This window comes from Oncorhynchus nerka, linkage group LG22 (genome assembly GCF_034236695.1).
Source record: "Oncorhynchus nerka isolate Pitt River linkage group LG22, Oner_Uvic_2.0, whole genome shotgun sequence".
In the NCBI taxonomy this organism is placed as follows: Eukaryota; Metazoa; Chordata; class Actinopteri; order Salmoniformes; family Salmonidae; genus Oncorhynchus; species Oncorhynchus nerka.
This window is the reverse complement of record NC_088417.1, coordinates 74507759-74525631: the sequence shown is the minus strand read 5'-3', so window position 1 is coordinate 74525631 and position 17873 is coordinate 74507759. Positions and strand designations below refer to the sequence as shown.

The 17873-nt window shown below is 42.7% G+C and overlaps 1 protein-coding gene and 1 long non-coding RNA gene across 2 annotated transcripts in view; one reads left to right on the top strand and one right to left on the bottom strand.

Annotated features, from left to right (window-relative positions):
• Nucleotides 1-17873, bottom strand: part of LOC115105723 (connector enhancer of kinase suppressor of ras 2-like) — a 77646-nt gene that overhangs the window by 57415 nt on the left and 2358 nt on the right. Inside the window, exons 2-4 of the mRNA XM_029628043.2 lie at nucleotides 16380-16543; nucleotides 13354-13556; nucleotides 127-214 (exon numbers count right to left, since the gene is read on the bottom strand). Of these exons, the coding sequence (XP_029483903.1) occupies nucleotides 127-214; nucleotides 13354-13556; nucleotides 16380-16543 (455 nt within the window). The remainder of the gene's footprint in view (nucleotides 1-126; nucleotides 215-13353; nucleotides 13557-16379; nucleotides 16544-17873) is intronic.
• LOC135563895 (uncharacterized) lies at nucleotides 7783-10197 on the top strand. The gene is made up of 3 exons (XR_010460639.1): nucleotides 7783-8077; nucleotides 9350-9444; nucleotides 9695-10197. It is a non-coding gene; the product is annotated as an uncharacterized LOC135563895 (long non-coding RNA).

The window sequence follows — 17873 nt, the reverse complement described above, 5'->3', positions numbered from 1 at the left end:
TCTATTCCTGACAAAACTTGAACAGAAGTATAACATTGAGGTAGGTGTTCTGTGAGAGAAATATTGATGCAATAGTATCTAGTTAATAAAATTCCCTAACATTTTTCATACCCCTGGACAACTCACCTGTTGTACTATGGTGGTTAACTCCAAGCACAGTTGAACAATGTTGTTCTTTAGTAAGGAGTACTCTGTCACACTGACAAATGGAGATCTGGCAGGAGGGAAGAAAGTACAATATGTAGAGTTCAAAAAAATGTAATCTTTGCATAAGCCCTCTCCAACAACTTTACAATGAAAGAGAACCATTATATAAACTATAAGACACATGCAAATGAAGTTCCTCTGGGAATATTTTGTTTTTCTAAAGTGCTATTTATAACCTATGGAGACGGACCCTACGGAGCATAGCGCAGTGTCGCAATATCGTTTTTCGTCACAAAAGGGGTGGCTCCTTGTAGCACGCTTTATCATTCTACTTACTCCCGTGCCACATGAAAATGCTAACGTGCCATATCATTCCTTGCATAGCCATAGGTGAAGTGTTGTGTAGGCAATTAAGCTTGCTTGGTTCCTTGATCTGATCTATAGGGTATGCATCAAAGTAACCTTCACTGAACAAAAATGTTAACGCAACCTGCAACAGTTTAAAATGTTTTACTGAGTTACAGTTAATATAAGGAAATCAGTCATTTTAAATGAATTTATTAGGCCCAAATCTATGGATCACACATGACTGGTAATACAGATATGCATCTGTTAGTCACAGATACCTTTAAAAAAAGTAGGGGCATGGATCAGAAAACCAGTCAGTATCTCTAGCGTGCCAGTGGTCATCGAAGGTGAGCATTTGCCCACTGAAGTCAGTTACGACTCCAAACTGCAATCAGGTAAAGACCCTGGTGAGGACGACAGGCATGCAGATGAGCTTCCCTGAGACAGTTTCTGACAGTTTGTGCAGAACTTTCTCGGTTGTGCAAACCCACAGTTTCATCAGCTTCCTGGGTAGCTGGTCTCAGACGATCCCGCAGGTGAAGAAGACAAATGTGGAGGTCCTAGGCTGGCGGTCTGCGGTTGTGAGGCTGGTTGGACATAATGCCAAATTCCCTAAAATAACGTTGGAGGCGGCTTATGGTAGAGAAATGTACATTAAATTCTCTGGCAACAGCTCTGGTGGGCATTCCTGCAGTCAGCATGCCAGTTGCACGCTCGCTCAAAACTTGAGACATCTAGGGCATTGTGTTGTGTGACAATACTGCACATTTTAGAGTGGCATTTTATTGTCCCTAACACAAGGTGCACCTGTGTAATGATCATGTTGTTTAATCAGTTCCTTGATATTCCACACTTGTCAGGTACATGGATTATCTTGGGAAAGGAGAAATGCTCACTAACAGAGATGTAAACAAATTTGTACACAACATTTGAGAGAAATAAGCTTTTTGTGCTTACAGAAAATTTCAGCTCATGAAACATGGGACCAACACTTTACATGTTGCGTTTATATGTTTGTTGAGTAAATTTTGCATTGATAAATCAATATAATCTCAGTGGCTGTTTAAACAATAAACCAAACAATATTGTGGCCTTATTAGAATCCCCCCAAAATGTATTTTGTTTAGAAGTGATAATGTTGTTCTAGACTATTTGAAAACATACAAATAGATAGCCATGTGACATATTTTGCTGATATGAGACCGAATAAATTGAAGCAGCTTATCAAATTGGGATAATGTTGTAGGTTACAATGGCAACTATAAGTATTTGCCCGGACATATTTTTTTAATTATAAATCAGATTATTTCACATGGCGATGTGGGAAGCTAAAAGGCTAGCTAACCTACAGTGTTTAGCCAACTTGCTAGTAAGGGAAGACAACAAGAACAAGCCTTTGAGCAAGGCACTTAACCCCCTCACAACAACACCTCCCCGGGCACCCACACCTCTCCAATAAAAGACGGTAAACAGTGCCAGTCAAAAGTTTGGACACACCTACTCTTAAAAGGTTTTTTTTTTTTTTTACTATTTTCTACAATGTAGAATAATAGAGAAGAAATAAAAACTATGAAATAGCACATATGAAGTCATGTAGTAACCAAAATAAGTGTCAAAATATATTTCTTCAAAGTAGCAACCCTTTGCCTTGATGACAGCTTTGCACACTCTTGGCATTCTCTCAACCAGCTTCATGAGGTAGTCACCTGGAATGCATTTCAATTAACAGGTGTGCCTTGTTAAAAGTTCATTTGTGGAATGCCTTTCCTTCTTAATGCGTTTGAGCCAATCAGTTGTGTCGTGACAAGGTAGAGGTGGTATACAGAAGATAGCCCTATTTGGTAAAAGACCAAGTCCATATTATGGCAAGAACAGCTCAAATAAGCAAAGAGAAATGACAGTCCATAATTACTTTAAGACATCAGTGTGTCAGTCAATCTGGAAAATTTAAAGAACTTTGAAAGTTTCTTCAAGTGCAGTTGCAAAAACCATCAAGAGCTATGATGAAACTGGCTCTCATGAAAGGACAGGAAAGGAAGACCCAGAGTTACCTCTACTGCAGAAGATAAGTTCATTAGAGTTAACTGCACCTCAGATTGCAGCCCAAATAAATGCCTCACAGGGTTCAAGTAACAGACACATCTCAACATCAACTGTTCCAAGGAGACTGCATAAATCAGGCCTTTGTGGTCGAATTGCAAAGAAACCACTACTAAAGGACACCAGTAAGAAGAAGAGACTTGCTTGGGTCAAAAAACACAAGCAATGGACATTAGACCGATGGAAATCTGTCCTTTGATCTGATGAGTCCAAATTTGAGATTTTTGGTTCCAACCACAGTTTCTTTGTGAGACGCAGAGTAGGTGAACGGATGATCTCCGCATGTGTGGTTCCCACCATGAAGCATGGAGGAGGTGGTGTGATGGTGTAGGGGTGCTTTGCTGTTGACACTGTCTGTGATTTATTTAGAATTCAAGGGACACTTAACCAGCATGGCTAACACACAGTGAAGGCTCATCAGAGGAGGAAGGGGAGGACCATCCTCAGTGAAATTTTTATAAAAATAAAAATTGTGAAACATTAAAAAAGTTATCCTTTTTAGATAAAACTATACTAAATATATTAATATTTCACCAAATAATTGATTAAAATGCACTGTTTTTCTATGAAGGTCTACAGTAACGTCAACAGCACTATCTGGGGTAGCACCATGGTTTAGAGGACAGCTAGCGTCCGTTCTCCTCTGGCTACATTGACTTCAATTTTTATTTTTTTATTTGACCTTTATTTTACTAGGCAAGTCAGTTAAGAACAAATACTTATTTTCAATGACGGCCTAGGAACTGTGGGTTAACTGCCTGTTCAGGGGCAGAACGACAGATTTGTACCTTTCAGCTCGGGGATTCGAACTTGCAACCTTTCGGTTACTAGTCCAACGCTCTAACCAGTAGGCTACCCTGCCGCCCCAATACAATATAATGCAGTATAAACTGACATGTTGTCCATCCAATCATAGAATTAGGATCAGAGAATTAACCTAAGCTGTGTTCGAATACCCATACTAACATACTATACACTACATACTATATACTATTAGTTCATTTTAGTGTACTGTAAACAAACAGTATCCTTTCAGTTGGGCGTATTAGCTCTTTGCCTGTCTACGGGAAGTTGATGCTGTTGGTATGCAACCTCTTGCAAGCTAGTTAGCATAACAAATGCTACTAGTTAGACATTTTACGACTTCGGGTGTGTTCTTAAAGTCAATCTGGAGTGCCAGAGTGCGCTCGTAAATTCAGTGCGTCTCGCTCTCGGAGCACACACTGGACGCTCGGGCCGAGGAGTAGGGTTGATTTGAGCTTTCTGACTTTACAACGGCAGTCAAGCACCCAATCTAACGTTGGCTAGCTTGCTAGCTACTTCCAGACACAAATGAGACCACTGACCATTTTACTCACCCTAGCAGAGCTGGTTAGGCAGTTTTCATGTTATCCAGAGCAGTGTGACTGTAACTGTGCTGCGGTCAACAATTTAATTATGCGTTTTTTGCTGCCATTTACTGACACCGGCCATATTCAACGGGTGTTGAGCTCTCGTAAATTCAATATGCTGCATTCTGGTACACTCAGACGAGAGTGCTCTGAAATTGGAGTAACGTTAGATAGCCAGAGGGAATTTACGAAAGCACCCGAATGTCCATTGAGAACGCACAACGACTATACAAATTAGCTAAGCTAAGAATGAAGGGAATAATCAAGTCAATAAATGTTGGGTAGTTAGATAGCCTAAAGTTAATATACTGGCAAGTTTGATGTATAAGTAGCCAACTAACATTAGGTAGATAGCTAACATACTGGTACATACTGCTGTAATGATATGCTATGTGGTTGGCAAGGACAGCATAGCTAACAAATTGTCAGCCAACATAAATTGTAAAGTAACTTATTTGAAAAGTAATTACTTTATTACATTGTTTAACATTTTCATAACATACAGTGCCTTGCAAAAGTATTCGGCCACCTTGAACTTTGCGACCTTTTGCCACATTTCAGGCTTCAATGTGGCAAAATGAAGATATAGATATAAAACTGTATTTTTTTTTGTGAAGAATCAACAACAAGTGGGACACAACCATGAAGTGGAACGACATTTATTGGATATTTCAAACTTTTTTAACAAATCAAAAACTGAAAAATTGGGCGTGCAAAATATTCAGCCCCCTTAAGTTAATACTTTGTAGCGCCACCTTTTGCTGCGATTACAGCTGTAAGTCGCTTGGGGTATGTCTCTATCAGTTTTGCACATTCCTCCTTGCAAAACAGCTCGAGCTCAGTGAGGTTGGATGGAGAGCATTTGTGAACAGCAGTTTTCAGTTCTTTCCACAGATTCTCGATTGGATTCAGGTCTGGACTTTGACTTGGCCATTCTAACAACTGGATATGTTTATTTTTGAACCATTCCATTGTAGATTTTGCTTTATGTTTTGGATCATTGTCTTGTTGGAAGACAAATCTCTGTCCCAGTCTCAGGTCTTTTGCAGACTCCATCAGGTTTTCTTCCAGAATGGTCCTGTATTTGGCTCCATCCATCTTCCCATCAATTTTAACCATCTTCCCTGTCCCTGCTGAAGAAAAGCAGGCCCAAACCATGATGCTGCCACCACCATGTTTGACAGTGGGGATGGTGTGTTCAGGGTGATGAGCTGTGTTGCTTTTACGCCAAACATAACGTTTTGCATTGTTGCCAAAAAGTTCAATTTTGGTTTCATCTGACCAGACCACCTTCTTCCACATGTTTGGTGTGTCTCCCAGGTGGCTTGTGGCAAACTTTAAACGACACTTTTTATGGATATCTTTAAGAAATGGCTTTCTTCTTGCCACTCTTCCATAAAGGCCAGATTTGTGCAATATACGACTGATTGTTGTCCTATGGACAGAGTCTCCCACCTCAGCTGTAGATCTCTGCAGTTCATCCAGAGTGATCATGGGCCTCTTGGCTGCATCTCTGATCAGTCTTCTCCTTGTATGAGCTGAAAGTTTAGAGGGACGGCCAGGTCTTGGTAGATTTGCAGTGGTCTGATACTCCTTCCATTTCAATATTATCGCTTGCACAGTGCTCCTTGGGATGTTTAAAGCTTGGGAAATCTTTTTGTATCCAAATCCGGCTTTAAACTTCTTCACAACAGTATCTCGGACCTGCCTGGTGTGTTCCTTGTTCTTCATGATGCTCTCTGCGCTTTTAACGGACCTCTGAGACTATCACAGTGCAGGTGCATTTATATGGAGACTTGATTACACACAGGTGGATTGTATTTATCATCATTAGTCATTTAGGTCAACATTGGATCATTCAGAGATCCTCACTGAACTTCTGGAGAGAGTTTGCTGCACTGAAAGTAAAGGGGCTGAATAATTTTGCACGCCCAATTTTTCAGTTTTTGATTTGTTAAAAAAGTTTGAAATATCCAATAAATGTCGTTACACTTCATGATTGTGTCCCACTTGTTGTTGATTCTTCACAAAAAAATACAGTTTTATATCTTTATGTTTGAAGCCTGGATTGTGGCAAAAGGTCGCAAAGTTCAAGGGGGCCGAATACTTTCGCAAGGCACTGTATGTCATTATTAGTTAAAGCAATGTATCCGCTCTCGTTGTACTTCAGCTGTATACTTTCCGCCATTTTGTTCAAATGTGAAAACAATGTGAAGCCACGCCCATTTCCTTATAAATTGCTTCATGGGCCCTAAAGTACAGAAATAGTGTCCTCTGCATGTATACTTCATGTTTTGGCTAATTTAGTACGACATCCGGGAACCTTTGGCATACTAACTATATCCATACTATGACCAATAAGCATATTATATACTCAATTCATATCACAAATAGTACAGTTAGTGTGGTTAGTATGAGTATTCAAAGACCGCTCTAGTGTGTTGTATTGGGATTGTGCCCCAGAGCATTATGGGGGTTCTATGTGTTGAGAAGCTTGGTGACATTGTTGGATAGAGATTAAGAGTGACGAGTGATAGTTTATCATTTTGGGGATATTATTTCATTCAAATTAGTTTTTTCAAATTACAAGAGATGGAGGAGGTATATTCTAAATTGATTTCAGAACTTTATTTTTGTGTCCAGTTAGTGCAATTTATTTAGATTTGCCTTGCTAACTCCAGTAGCTAACGTTAGCTAGTTACCAGAGTGAGTATGTCGTTTTCTCTTCCAAAATGGTAGAATGGCCCACGCTGCTGAAAATGTTGTGGACTTCTTGTTGAAGAACCCCATTCATTCTCTGGGGTACGTGGAAAAGGTGCAAAATAAAAGTGGGGGGCCGACCTCTGGTCAGTTACATGAAGAAGGATGAAAAGGTGAGGGCGTTCAATACCAGCTGGTGTCAAAAGTATAACGTAAACTCACCCCATTCTGTACAAATGTGCGTAACCGCAACATTCGAACGAGGCTACAAATAAAACTAATGGGAGTGTAGCGACTGTGTTGACTTCAAATCGGGGGTGTGAACTAGGTTTCTATTCAAGATCAACATGGTAATGGCTCTATAGTATTGGAGAAAAGTTGAAAAAACAGACCCTCCGTTACACCGGGACGTGTCATGTCGTATCGTACAGCACGCATAAAGCAACTATTTCTGTCTTACAATCTCTCTCCACCAGGTGTAGCACTTCTATCATCCTTTAAAAACAAGAAATGGACAGTGACGGTGGTAAGGTACCTAGTCATTTTTTGCGTCATCATGCAATCATCATTCTCAAAGCTGCTGTTTACTTCTAAGATCACTTTAACACCGCCCTAAAAACCCGATTCAAATTCGACACAAACCTTCAAATAGGTATGTAATGACACATTATAAACTCTTTATAGTGTTTTATTTACATTTTAGAGGCGATAAGGTGATAAGTTGGACAGATCGACTGAAAAAAAGCCATTTTCCCACACATCTCTCCTTCTCACTATCACGCATTAGTTTTGCTTCCCTACCCGCCATTTTTAAAAAGACCCTACGCGCTCATTTCCTGCTTGAATTATGCAGAAACGGGCAGCGTTTAGGTCATGTGATTGATTATGTTGGAAAGGGGAGAAATTGTGCTTTACAATGGTATTGACATTACAGTTGATCTGGAAGTATTACGTTTTGGGGGCGCTAAAATAAGGGCAATTGTACAGACCAAGGCGATGTACGAGTTTACTATAGCTGGTTAACAGGGAGCCTTTCATCAAGCCGCCTGTATTGCTGGCCTTGCCTGCATTTTGGAAAGTCTGAGCCTTGGTCGAAAGGTGGGTACAGTGACCTGGAAAACATTGATTGTTCAGCCAAACGGCAAAACAAAAGCAGGGAGCATATAAATGCCCACATCAGATTCAAGCTTCTGGGAAAAAGCTGCATCGATTATGATGAAGTTCTGCGTATTCAAACTGCACAACACAACGATAAAGTAAGAAGAAACAGGGATGTTATCAAACTGCTTATTAACACCACTGCGTTTTTGGGTGTGTAATAATTTGCTTTTAGAGGACACGACGAGAGGGAAAGCTCTGCCAACAAAGGCAACTACAAGGAGTTTGAAGAGGTAATTGCACGTTACAATGCTTTACTTGCTGAACGTATGGAACTTTTGACTGTCTTTGGGATGTTGAAAACAATTTCGAATGATTTGATAGCTTCCATCGCATCATCCATTAAAAATTAGATTGGAGAGAGGTTTACACAGCACATTTTCTTCTTGTGCGCCCAAGTAGACTTTCCACTTTCCTCCGGTATTTATAAAGCAAAGATGATAACACATAATCATTCCGGACAGACACAAGCAAAAACTCATGATATAAATGTTGCAGCAGCCTAGGCTACACCTAAACATTAGAAATCTGACATGCTGCATGGGATGAAAATTTGACTATTTTTCAGTCTGATCAACTATAGGCTACTAATAAGAGCAGTTGCATACAGCCTATGCGAGCTGTCCATCTGGTCAGGGTATTTATAGTCCATTTGTGTGTCAGGAGAAAATGTGAATGTGATCTAATGTAGTTAATATTCAAAATTGGGCTGCCTATACATTATTAATCCAAAATGATCAACTGGAATTAATCAATCAACTTAATAGTGATGATGTGAGTAAATGTTTTATAAGGCCTACAGTTGCATAGGCCTGCATATTATAAACATGCATAAAGCAAGCTCAGCCCTGTGAGTTCTATTTTCTATCAGTTGTTGTCTATCTGTCTGGGTAGAGGAAATCCCCTCCTAATCTAGTCTAAATATAATTTAGCTGCAGTTTGACAGAGTTTTCATTCACCCCAGGGCCAGGAGTTTTTTTCAGGAGTTTTTTAAAACCATGTGACCTGATTAGGACAAACTTTTCGCATCATAGCCCATATAAAACCTTTTTACAACTGATGAATCACTGTCATACCTTATAAGGTCCAGAGTTTTCCTAGTTAGGTTAACATAAAAGGAAAAACTCCAGGTCCAAGGGGGTAAAAATTGCCCCACCGCTTTGGGACCTATGGTGCCACCAGCCTGCTTGCAGTTGTCAGTTATCGTCAGGTATGTGGATGATCAGGGCTTTATTCAGGAATGTTTCTTGGGCTACTTTGATGTGTCAAGTGGGCGAGATGCGTAGTCCGTGTTTGACTTTATGAGTTTTGAGATGTCTGAGTTTAACTTCATAGAGCAACTGAGTGCCCCTGTCAATTTTCTCTCATTACCGTATGTAGAGTCAATCACATACACAATCACGTTATTACACATCAATGATTTTACTCCTAGCTTGGAATAACTCATTCTTGGCTCTTTTGTCTAACTATGTAGTGTGTTGTGTTATTGTTTTTTGTCTTCTCAGTCAAATCCTGTCCTACACTGGTCAAGCCTCTGAACACCTCAACTCATGCCTCATACCCTCATTCAATCACTGCTGTGATCCCTTTCCAACACTGTGTAAGTAGCCCTCTCATACCCATTCCCCATAATATCGTACTATAAATGTCTTTATTAAATATTTTAGGTTAAAATAATTAGTATTTGATGATTTTTGAAACACACTTGGTCTTATCCATGCACACTTTGTCTTCTCCCACCCTCCTCAATTATTCAAGTCACCAGCCTCCACTGCTACCACAGCATTCTGCAGCGATACGGCATCCTATCTGATTTACGCTTAGTGGGATTATCATTTGTTTTTCAACAGGACAATGACCCAACACACCTCCAGGCTGTGTAAGGGCTATTTGACCAAGAATGAGAGTGATGGAGTGCTGCATCAGATGACCTGGCCTCCACAATCACCCGACCTAAACCCAATTGAGATGGTTTGGGATGAGTTGGACCGCAGAGTGAATGAAAAGCAGCCAACAAGTGCGCAGCATATTTGGAAACTCCTTGAAGACTGTTGGAAAAGCATTCCTTATATTTTTGTTATATTTGTTTAACACTTCTTTGGTTACTACATGATTCCATATGTGTTATTTCATAGTTTTGATGTCTTCACTATCATCCTACAATGTAGAAAATAGTAAAAAATTTAAGAAAAACCCTTGAATGAGTAGGTGTGTCCAAACCTTTGACTGGTACTGTATGTACAGTGTATTCGGACAGTATTCAGACCCCTTGACTTTTGACACATTTTGTTACGTTACAGCCTTATTCTGAAATGTATTAAATTATTTTTTCCCCTCATCAATCCACACACAATACCCCATAATGACAAAAAGAAAACAAGTTATGAGACATTTTTTGCTAATTTTATAAGAAATAAAAACAGAAATACCCTATTTACATAAGTATTCAGACCCTTTGCTATGAGACTTGAAATTGAGCATCATGTTTCCATTGATCATCCTGAGATGTTTCTCCAACTTGATTGGATCCACCTGTTTAAATTCAATTGATTGAACATGATTTGGAAAGGCACACACCTGTCTACATAAGGTCCCACAGTTGACAGTGCATGTCAGAGCAAAAACAAAGCCATGAGGTCGAAGGAATTGTCTGTAGAGCTCCGAGACAGGGTTGTGTCGAGGCACAGATCTGGGAAAGTGTAGCAAAACATTTCTGCAGTATTAAAGGTCCCCAAGAACACAGTGACTTCCATCATTCTTAAATGGAAGAAGTTTGGAACCACCAAGACTTTTCCTAGAGCTTGCCGCCCGGACAAACAGCAATCGGGGGAGAAGGGCATTGGTCAGGGAGGTGACCAAGAACCCGATGGTCACTCTGATAGAGCACCAAAGATTCTCTGTGGAGAAGGGAGAAACTTCTAGAAGGACAACCATCTCTGCAGAACTCCACCAATCAGGCCGTTATGGTAGGTTGGCCAGATGGAAGCCATTCTACAGTAAAAGGACAATGACAGCCTGCTTGGAGTTTGCCAAAAGGCACCTAAAGACTCTCAGACCATGAGAAACAAGATTCTCTGGTCTGATGAAACCAAGATTGAAGTCTTTGGCCTGAATGCCAAGCACCACGTCTGGAGGAAACCAGGCTCCATCCCTACGGTGAAGTATGGTGGTGGCAGCATCATGCTGTGGGGATGTTTTTCAGCAGCAGAGACAGGGAGACTAGTCAGGATCGAGGGAAAGATGAACGAAACAAAGTACAGAGAGATCCTTGATGAAAACCTGCTCCAGAGCACTCAGGACCTCAGACTAGGGTGAAGGGTCGTTGTCCTGTTGGAAGGTGAACCTAAGCACACAACCAAGACAATGTCAAGACAGCACAGGAGTGGCTTCGGGACAAGTCTCTGAATGTCCTTGAGTGGCCCAGCCAGAGCATGGACTTGAACCCGATCGAATATCTCTGGAGAGACCTGAAAATGCCTGTGTAGTGATGCTCCCAATCCAACCTGACAGAGCTTGAGAGGATCTGCAGAGAAGAATGGAGAAACTCCCCAAATGCAGGTGTGCCAAGAAGACTTGATGCTGTAATCGCTGCCAAATGTGCTTCAAGAAAGTACTGAGTAAAGGGTCTGAATACCTATGTAAATGTAATATTTCAATTTTTTAAATATATTTATACATTTGCTAAAATTTCTAAAAACCTGTTTTTTGTTTTGTCATTATGGGGTATTGTGTGTAGAACCTCTCCTTGTAGGCTTTACAGGCGCTCCCCACCTCTTGGCTGCAACCCTTCTAATTCAGTGTGCCTTGCATGCACAACCCATGTGGAATTACTGGTCTCTGGCAGCGTTTGTAACTGCCGATCTGCGGTCAAGAACACAGTTCATCTCAGCCTATTCAGTCCCTAGAATTTGATGGAGACATGGCTCAACCCAAGAAAACACTGCTACTCCAGCAGCTCCCTCTTCATCTGACTACATGTTCTCTCATAGTCCGAGAGCATCTGGCCGTCGCGGTGGTGGCACAGGGCTGCTCATTTCTCCTGGGTCGATGTTCTATTTTTCCCTCACTCACCTATCCATCTCATTTGAATTCCATGCTGTCACTGTCACTTGTCCACTCAAGCTTAACATTGTTTTCATCTATCGCCCACCAGGTACCCTTAGAGAGTTCCTTAATGAGCTTGACACCTTGATAAGCTCATTTCCTGATGATGGCTCACCTCTCTTCGTACTGGGTGACTTCAACCTCCTGACGTCTACCTGCGATTCATTTCTTTCCAACTCTTTCTTTCCACTCCTTGCCTCTTTTGACCTCACCCTTTCCCAGTTCCCTCCCACTCACAAGGCCGGCAATACACTTGACCTCATCTTTACTAGAGGCTGTTTGTCTACTAATCTCACTGCAACCCCCCTCCAGGTCTCTGATCACTACTTTGTTTCTTTTTCTTTTTTGTCTCCCTTTCCTCCAACCCAAGCCACTCAGCTCCTACCCAGATGGTCATGCGCTCTCCCAATCTTCGCTCTCTCTCATCTTCTATGCTATCATCGTGCCCGTCTGCTAAATCCTTCTCCTGATTCTGACTCTTCCACCCTACGCTCCTCCCTTTCCGCATCCTATGACTCGCACTCTCCCCTTTCCTCCCAGCAGGCTTGTCCCTCCCCTCCTGCTCTGTGACTGAGTGACTCATTGCGAGCTTACAGAACAGAGCTGCGGGCAGCTGAGCAAAAATGTGGGAAAACAACATTTCCGGAGGACCTATCATCCTTTCACTCCCTCCTCTCTACCTTCTCTTCCTCTGTATCTGCTGCTAAAGCCACTTTCTATCACTCTAAATTTCAATATTCTGCCTCTAGCCCTAAGAAACTCTTTTCCACCTTCTCCCTGTTTAATCCTCCACCCTCTCCTCCTCCCTCTCTGCGGACGACTTTGTCATCCACTTTGAAAAGAAGGTTGAAGACATTCGCTCCTCATTCAGTCTATTGAGCCCACTAGTCCCACTCACACAGAACCACCCTATGCCTTGACCCCTTTTTCAATCACTCTGACGTAAAAGAATAGACAGGTATCCCTTCTTTCTTTTCTTGTCATTTGACAAATAAAAATAATCTTGCTAGTTCATCCATAATAATCTCATCATGTAGAAGGCTTACTGCACTGTATCTGCGAGCTGTTGGCTAGAGCCCATGTACCAAGACCAGAGTGGGCACATTCGCTATATAACGCAACATTTTTGTGACAAAACCGTTAGTAGAGTTGAAAATGCGATGGAAACCCATTTAACTTGTATTTTCTATTCGGTACATGGGAATTTAACCACAAACGTTTTTAATTTATTTGCACTACGTCATCACGCACTGCCTTTTAGCCACAGCAAGTCAATTTGATGGAAACACATCTCTGGTGGGAAAATGCGCATATTGTTTTTATGCAGATTTTAGAATATTCGCATGAAACCCTGTCGCCAATTGGATGGAAACCTAGCTAATAATCCCCCCGAGGTAACACCCACCTGTCCAGCCAGGCCAGCAGGTTCTTGGCTGCTCCGATAAGGTCCACCACAGAGGTAAGGAAGTCGTTGGGCAGCCTGCGGGAGGCCCTGCCGTCATAATGGCCGCCTCGACGCCTCCCTGTGATGAAGTTTTGTAGGTTCTTTGCTGAAGCATTAAGCTTGTGGGATAGGGTACGCAGGTTCTCAGTCTCCAGTCCATAGTTCTGGAACAAAAAGTACAGTACCCTCATGGTTCAGTACGCTGCCAGAAGTGTTTAACTTTAAAGTTAAGATGTCATTCGTCAAGAAAATGTGGACACAGGGAGAAATAACAGTAACTTGCATGGACATTGTGGTGCCAGTCAACGTTGAATCAGCTCTGTTTCCACATCATTTCAAGGAATTTACGTTGAACCAACGCGGATTATACATTGAATTGACGTCTGTGTCCAGTGGGGTCCTTGTATTTGAAAGCTCATACAAAACAGTGCTATAGCAAATCTATAGTGGATATAAGATCTAAATGACAGAGATAAATAGAGAAAAAGTCCCTCCAGTAATATAATCTCATCTTTACCTCTTCATTTATCCACCAAACCAGGTTGATGGAGCTGTATCTTTTTGATCAAGTTATTCAAGTAAACATAAATGGATGATTGCCTCATCAGAGACACAATAAAGACCACTCTTCTGCTACACTTTGGTTAAAGTGTACAGAGCATCATGCCGTATTCCACTCTAACCGGAATGTAGGTTGTGTGTGTACGTAACTCTTCACAATGGTGTGTCTGTTGGAGATGTGTGCCTGTGTGTGAATAGCTGTCTCTCATTCTGTGGGTCTTGTTAGCAGTCATCGCTGTCACCATGGAGAAATGCCTCCTTCCTGTCTAACTCACGACTATGTAGCTTAGCCAGCCCGGTTGCCATGGTGACTCCTGGCTTTGTCACTCTTAATTACACCAAGCCCAGTGTTTCCATAGCTCCTTCTTCCCTTATTGATTTTCCTCTTGCTTCATTAAAAATATCAAAGTAATGCGCTGCTTTCTGATAGCCTTTATGGGGGCTTCTCCATCACTAGTCGGTTATATACGTCAATGCAGAGGATGACGAGACAAAAGGCGGGTGAGAATTAAATATACTTTACATTCATAAACATATACTAAGCAACACTATAATAATGCCTTGTCTTGGCAGTCGACCCACTGTAGAGGAAACACACTATTATGCTGCTAGGTGGTGGTGAGTACTGACCAGCTCAGCCATGTCCCTGCTATCTCCTTCCAGTGAGCCATTCAGGCAGAGAGAGGCTTCACTGCATGGAGAGGACACTTTCCTCTGATTGCTGTAATGTAATGGGAGTAAAACCCCAGTTGCCTCAACAACTCAGCAGCAGAGCCCTGTCTCTGTCTGTCTGGTCACTGCCGACTGATGAACAATTATCTAACTCCCAGCAACAAGCAACCCTCAGTTTGATGTCAAAGTGAGTCAGCAGTCACACTGACACTAAGCCAGCATTTTCTTTCAATCCATCACACTCACATAATCAACCCAAGAAGGAGAGATTCTTTCTAAAATGTATCTGTTGAGAGGCTTGTCTTTTGCAAGCAGAGCAGAGAGACTGACATCTATTCAGTTGACATCCATTTTGGACGGGCCATGTGATAAGGCTGTGTGTGTGTGTGTGTGTGTGTGTGTGTGTGTGTGTGTGTGTGTGTGTGTGTGTGTGTGTGTGTGTGTGTGTGTGTGTGTGTATGTGAGTGAGTGGGCGTGTGTGCGTGTCCTGTCCCTCCCGGCCCCTCCACCTGCAGCTCTCCCCCAGTGCAGTCATTACTCATGTCAGCCTCCTCTCAGCAGTGACGCAATGTTCAGCTCTAATGCACTCTGCCAGGATCAATGGGGACATGTCCCAGCAGCCAATGAGAATCACAGCACATCACCATGCTGGAGATGAGATGCAGAAGACACACTATACTGTGTTAACGCATATGCACACACACACGTTCACGCACTCAAACACACACAGTCGCACACCTACATTATAGCCCCCTATGTGAACAATCCAGTCTTCTCAACATTCACACACACACAAATCAAATTCTGACATACACACACACCCAGGCAGCCCCCACCGGACCGTCTAACTAACAGACACAGAATACATGTGTGTGGGTGTGGAGATGTTGGCCAGACAGGGTTTCAGGCAGTCCAGGCACGTTTCCCAAGCCTCTAATGATGCTCTGCTGCGGGCCGCTCTGTCACAGCGAATCATACACTAACCTCAGCTAGCTCCACACACGCCGCACACACAGGAAGCCCCACACACACACTCCCTCCCAACTGCTGCTTTCTAGGCCTATGGATCCATTACCAGCCCATCAGCGAGGACGTGTGCTGTGTGGCCCCTTTCTGATTCAGTCAAATCAATACACAGCTCTTAGCTTGCTCTAACAGGGCTCTTCCCAGGCCCACGCCTAACTCTCTCTGTATGACTCATCATACACCAAGGCTAACGACACCCACTTCATGCCACCCTTACTGATGTACACAGCACAGGCTCCTGCCGCTCCACCTCTATCTGCCTGTACAAGGATATATCACCAATGAATCTGAATTAGCCTTCAGCTCCAACGAACACAAATCATCACCGTAGCCTCTCGCCTTAGCCTTTTTAGCCCTGTTTACTGAGCACTGTACCTGACCCTCCCCTACTCAGCAAATAACATTGATGACGACTGTAGATGAAACACATGTTGTTTTTTATAATAAAGGGACAATTTTTACTAAACTTCAATCTTGTCTGTCATGCCTTGCCATACCTTTTCTGTCAAATGGTGCACAAACAGATCTGGCAACTAGCTGGACATCTCCTGCATGTCTGCTCTGTTCTTCCAGTTCGAGCACCTTGACTGCACTGGCTTGGTTGCACAGGAAGTCATCGATAGTAAAGTTATTCCATCATGTCTGTGCACCAGACCTCGAACTCTACAGCCCTATCTCCTGACCATCCTTCCTGACTCCAACTCTTTATGTCTCGAACGACTCCTCACCAGAGCACAGAGTAGGTCCACGGCCTCCAGGATGAGCTCCTGGTGTCCGATGCGGGTGACCCCCAGCTCCTCCAGCTCCTGGTGAGTGATGTGGAGCAGCTGCTCCCCATTGATCTTCTCCCGCTCAAAGTTCTTAATGTACTGCTGTAGACAGTCATCCAGGCCTGCATGGGGGACAGGCAAGAGAGCATGAGGGGGGAAACTATGTTAATTAAGCACACCTTTGTTCTAATAGTATGTATTTGTCCCCTTTACCATCAACATCCAAGTCATTTGCTAGGTGTATAGGATGTGGGTTGTGATGGTTTATATACCTTTCAAAGGCATAAATATGACAGAGCTGTATAACATGCAGTGTGACTGGCAGATTCAGAGTAATTGCTGTAACAAAAAAGATGCATATCAAACTCCCGAGCGACTAAAAAACTATTTTCCATTTCAGTCACTTTGTGTGTTAGTTCCTACATAATACCAGAAGCATGCTTCCAACCATAAACATGTTTCAAGTCCTGAGTGTGCTCTTACCCTCTAAGCAGAGAGAACAGACTTTTCTTTCAACTCCAGAGAACTGAGCAGATCCAGTCTACCATTTGACCTGCTCTTTGTGTAGAACAGAGCAGAGCAGAGCAGAGAGAAATGGGACTAGTCTAGGAGATCAACTGCTCTCACCACATCGTATTAAAGCCATCCTTATCAGAGCACAGCAGAGCCACACAGACACACAGAGTCCTCTGCAGCATTCTGTTTTGGAGCCATGTACAGCGGTCCAGGCAGCACAGAGAGAGCGACAGAGAGAGAGAGGAGCCCAGATAGTAGCAGAGCAGACTAGCAGAGTCTCGGCTTTCAACCACAGCATCCATCCATGGCTCCCGGGAGATGAGTCCTCTCCGGCCGCGGAGCGGGCCACAGCACAGAGCTGACCCACATTACACACACTGGCTGGGCCATGTCAACACCGCAGCACAGCACACACACATCCATGGACACAGGCATTCAACGAGACAAATTAGCCTTGGTAGATCAAAGGATGGTACATTCAAAGACATATGCTGTATCTAGATGGCTCTGCATAGTCAGGTGAATCATCTGAACTAAGTTTCCCATTTGTATGTGGCAAACACTTGTCTTGCCGTGTTGTGTGCTGCTGCCTAGTCCTCTGTTTCTCTGAGCACACAGACAGGTCCGTAGCCTTGAGACAGGTCCGTGGCCTTGAGACAGGCCCATGACCTATGTTCGTGGGAGTGAAATTCATGAAAGCATGATTGCGTAAGTGTGTGTGTGGTGTTTCTTTGTGTGTGCATGTGCATGTGTGTGCGCACAAGTTCATGTATCCATCTAATGATCATGAATGGCTGCTTTCATTTGAGAGCTTGCTGCTTGTGGGATTTCCATTCTGTTGCTTTCCTCTAGCTATCAAGGCTCCATGGCAACAGTTGCCGGGTGACCAAGAGGTAAGCCCCCTTGAAGAAGTGAATTATCAGCAGTACTTCATTA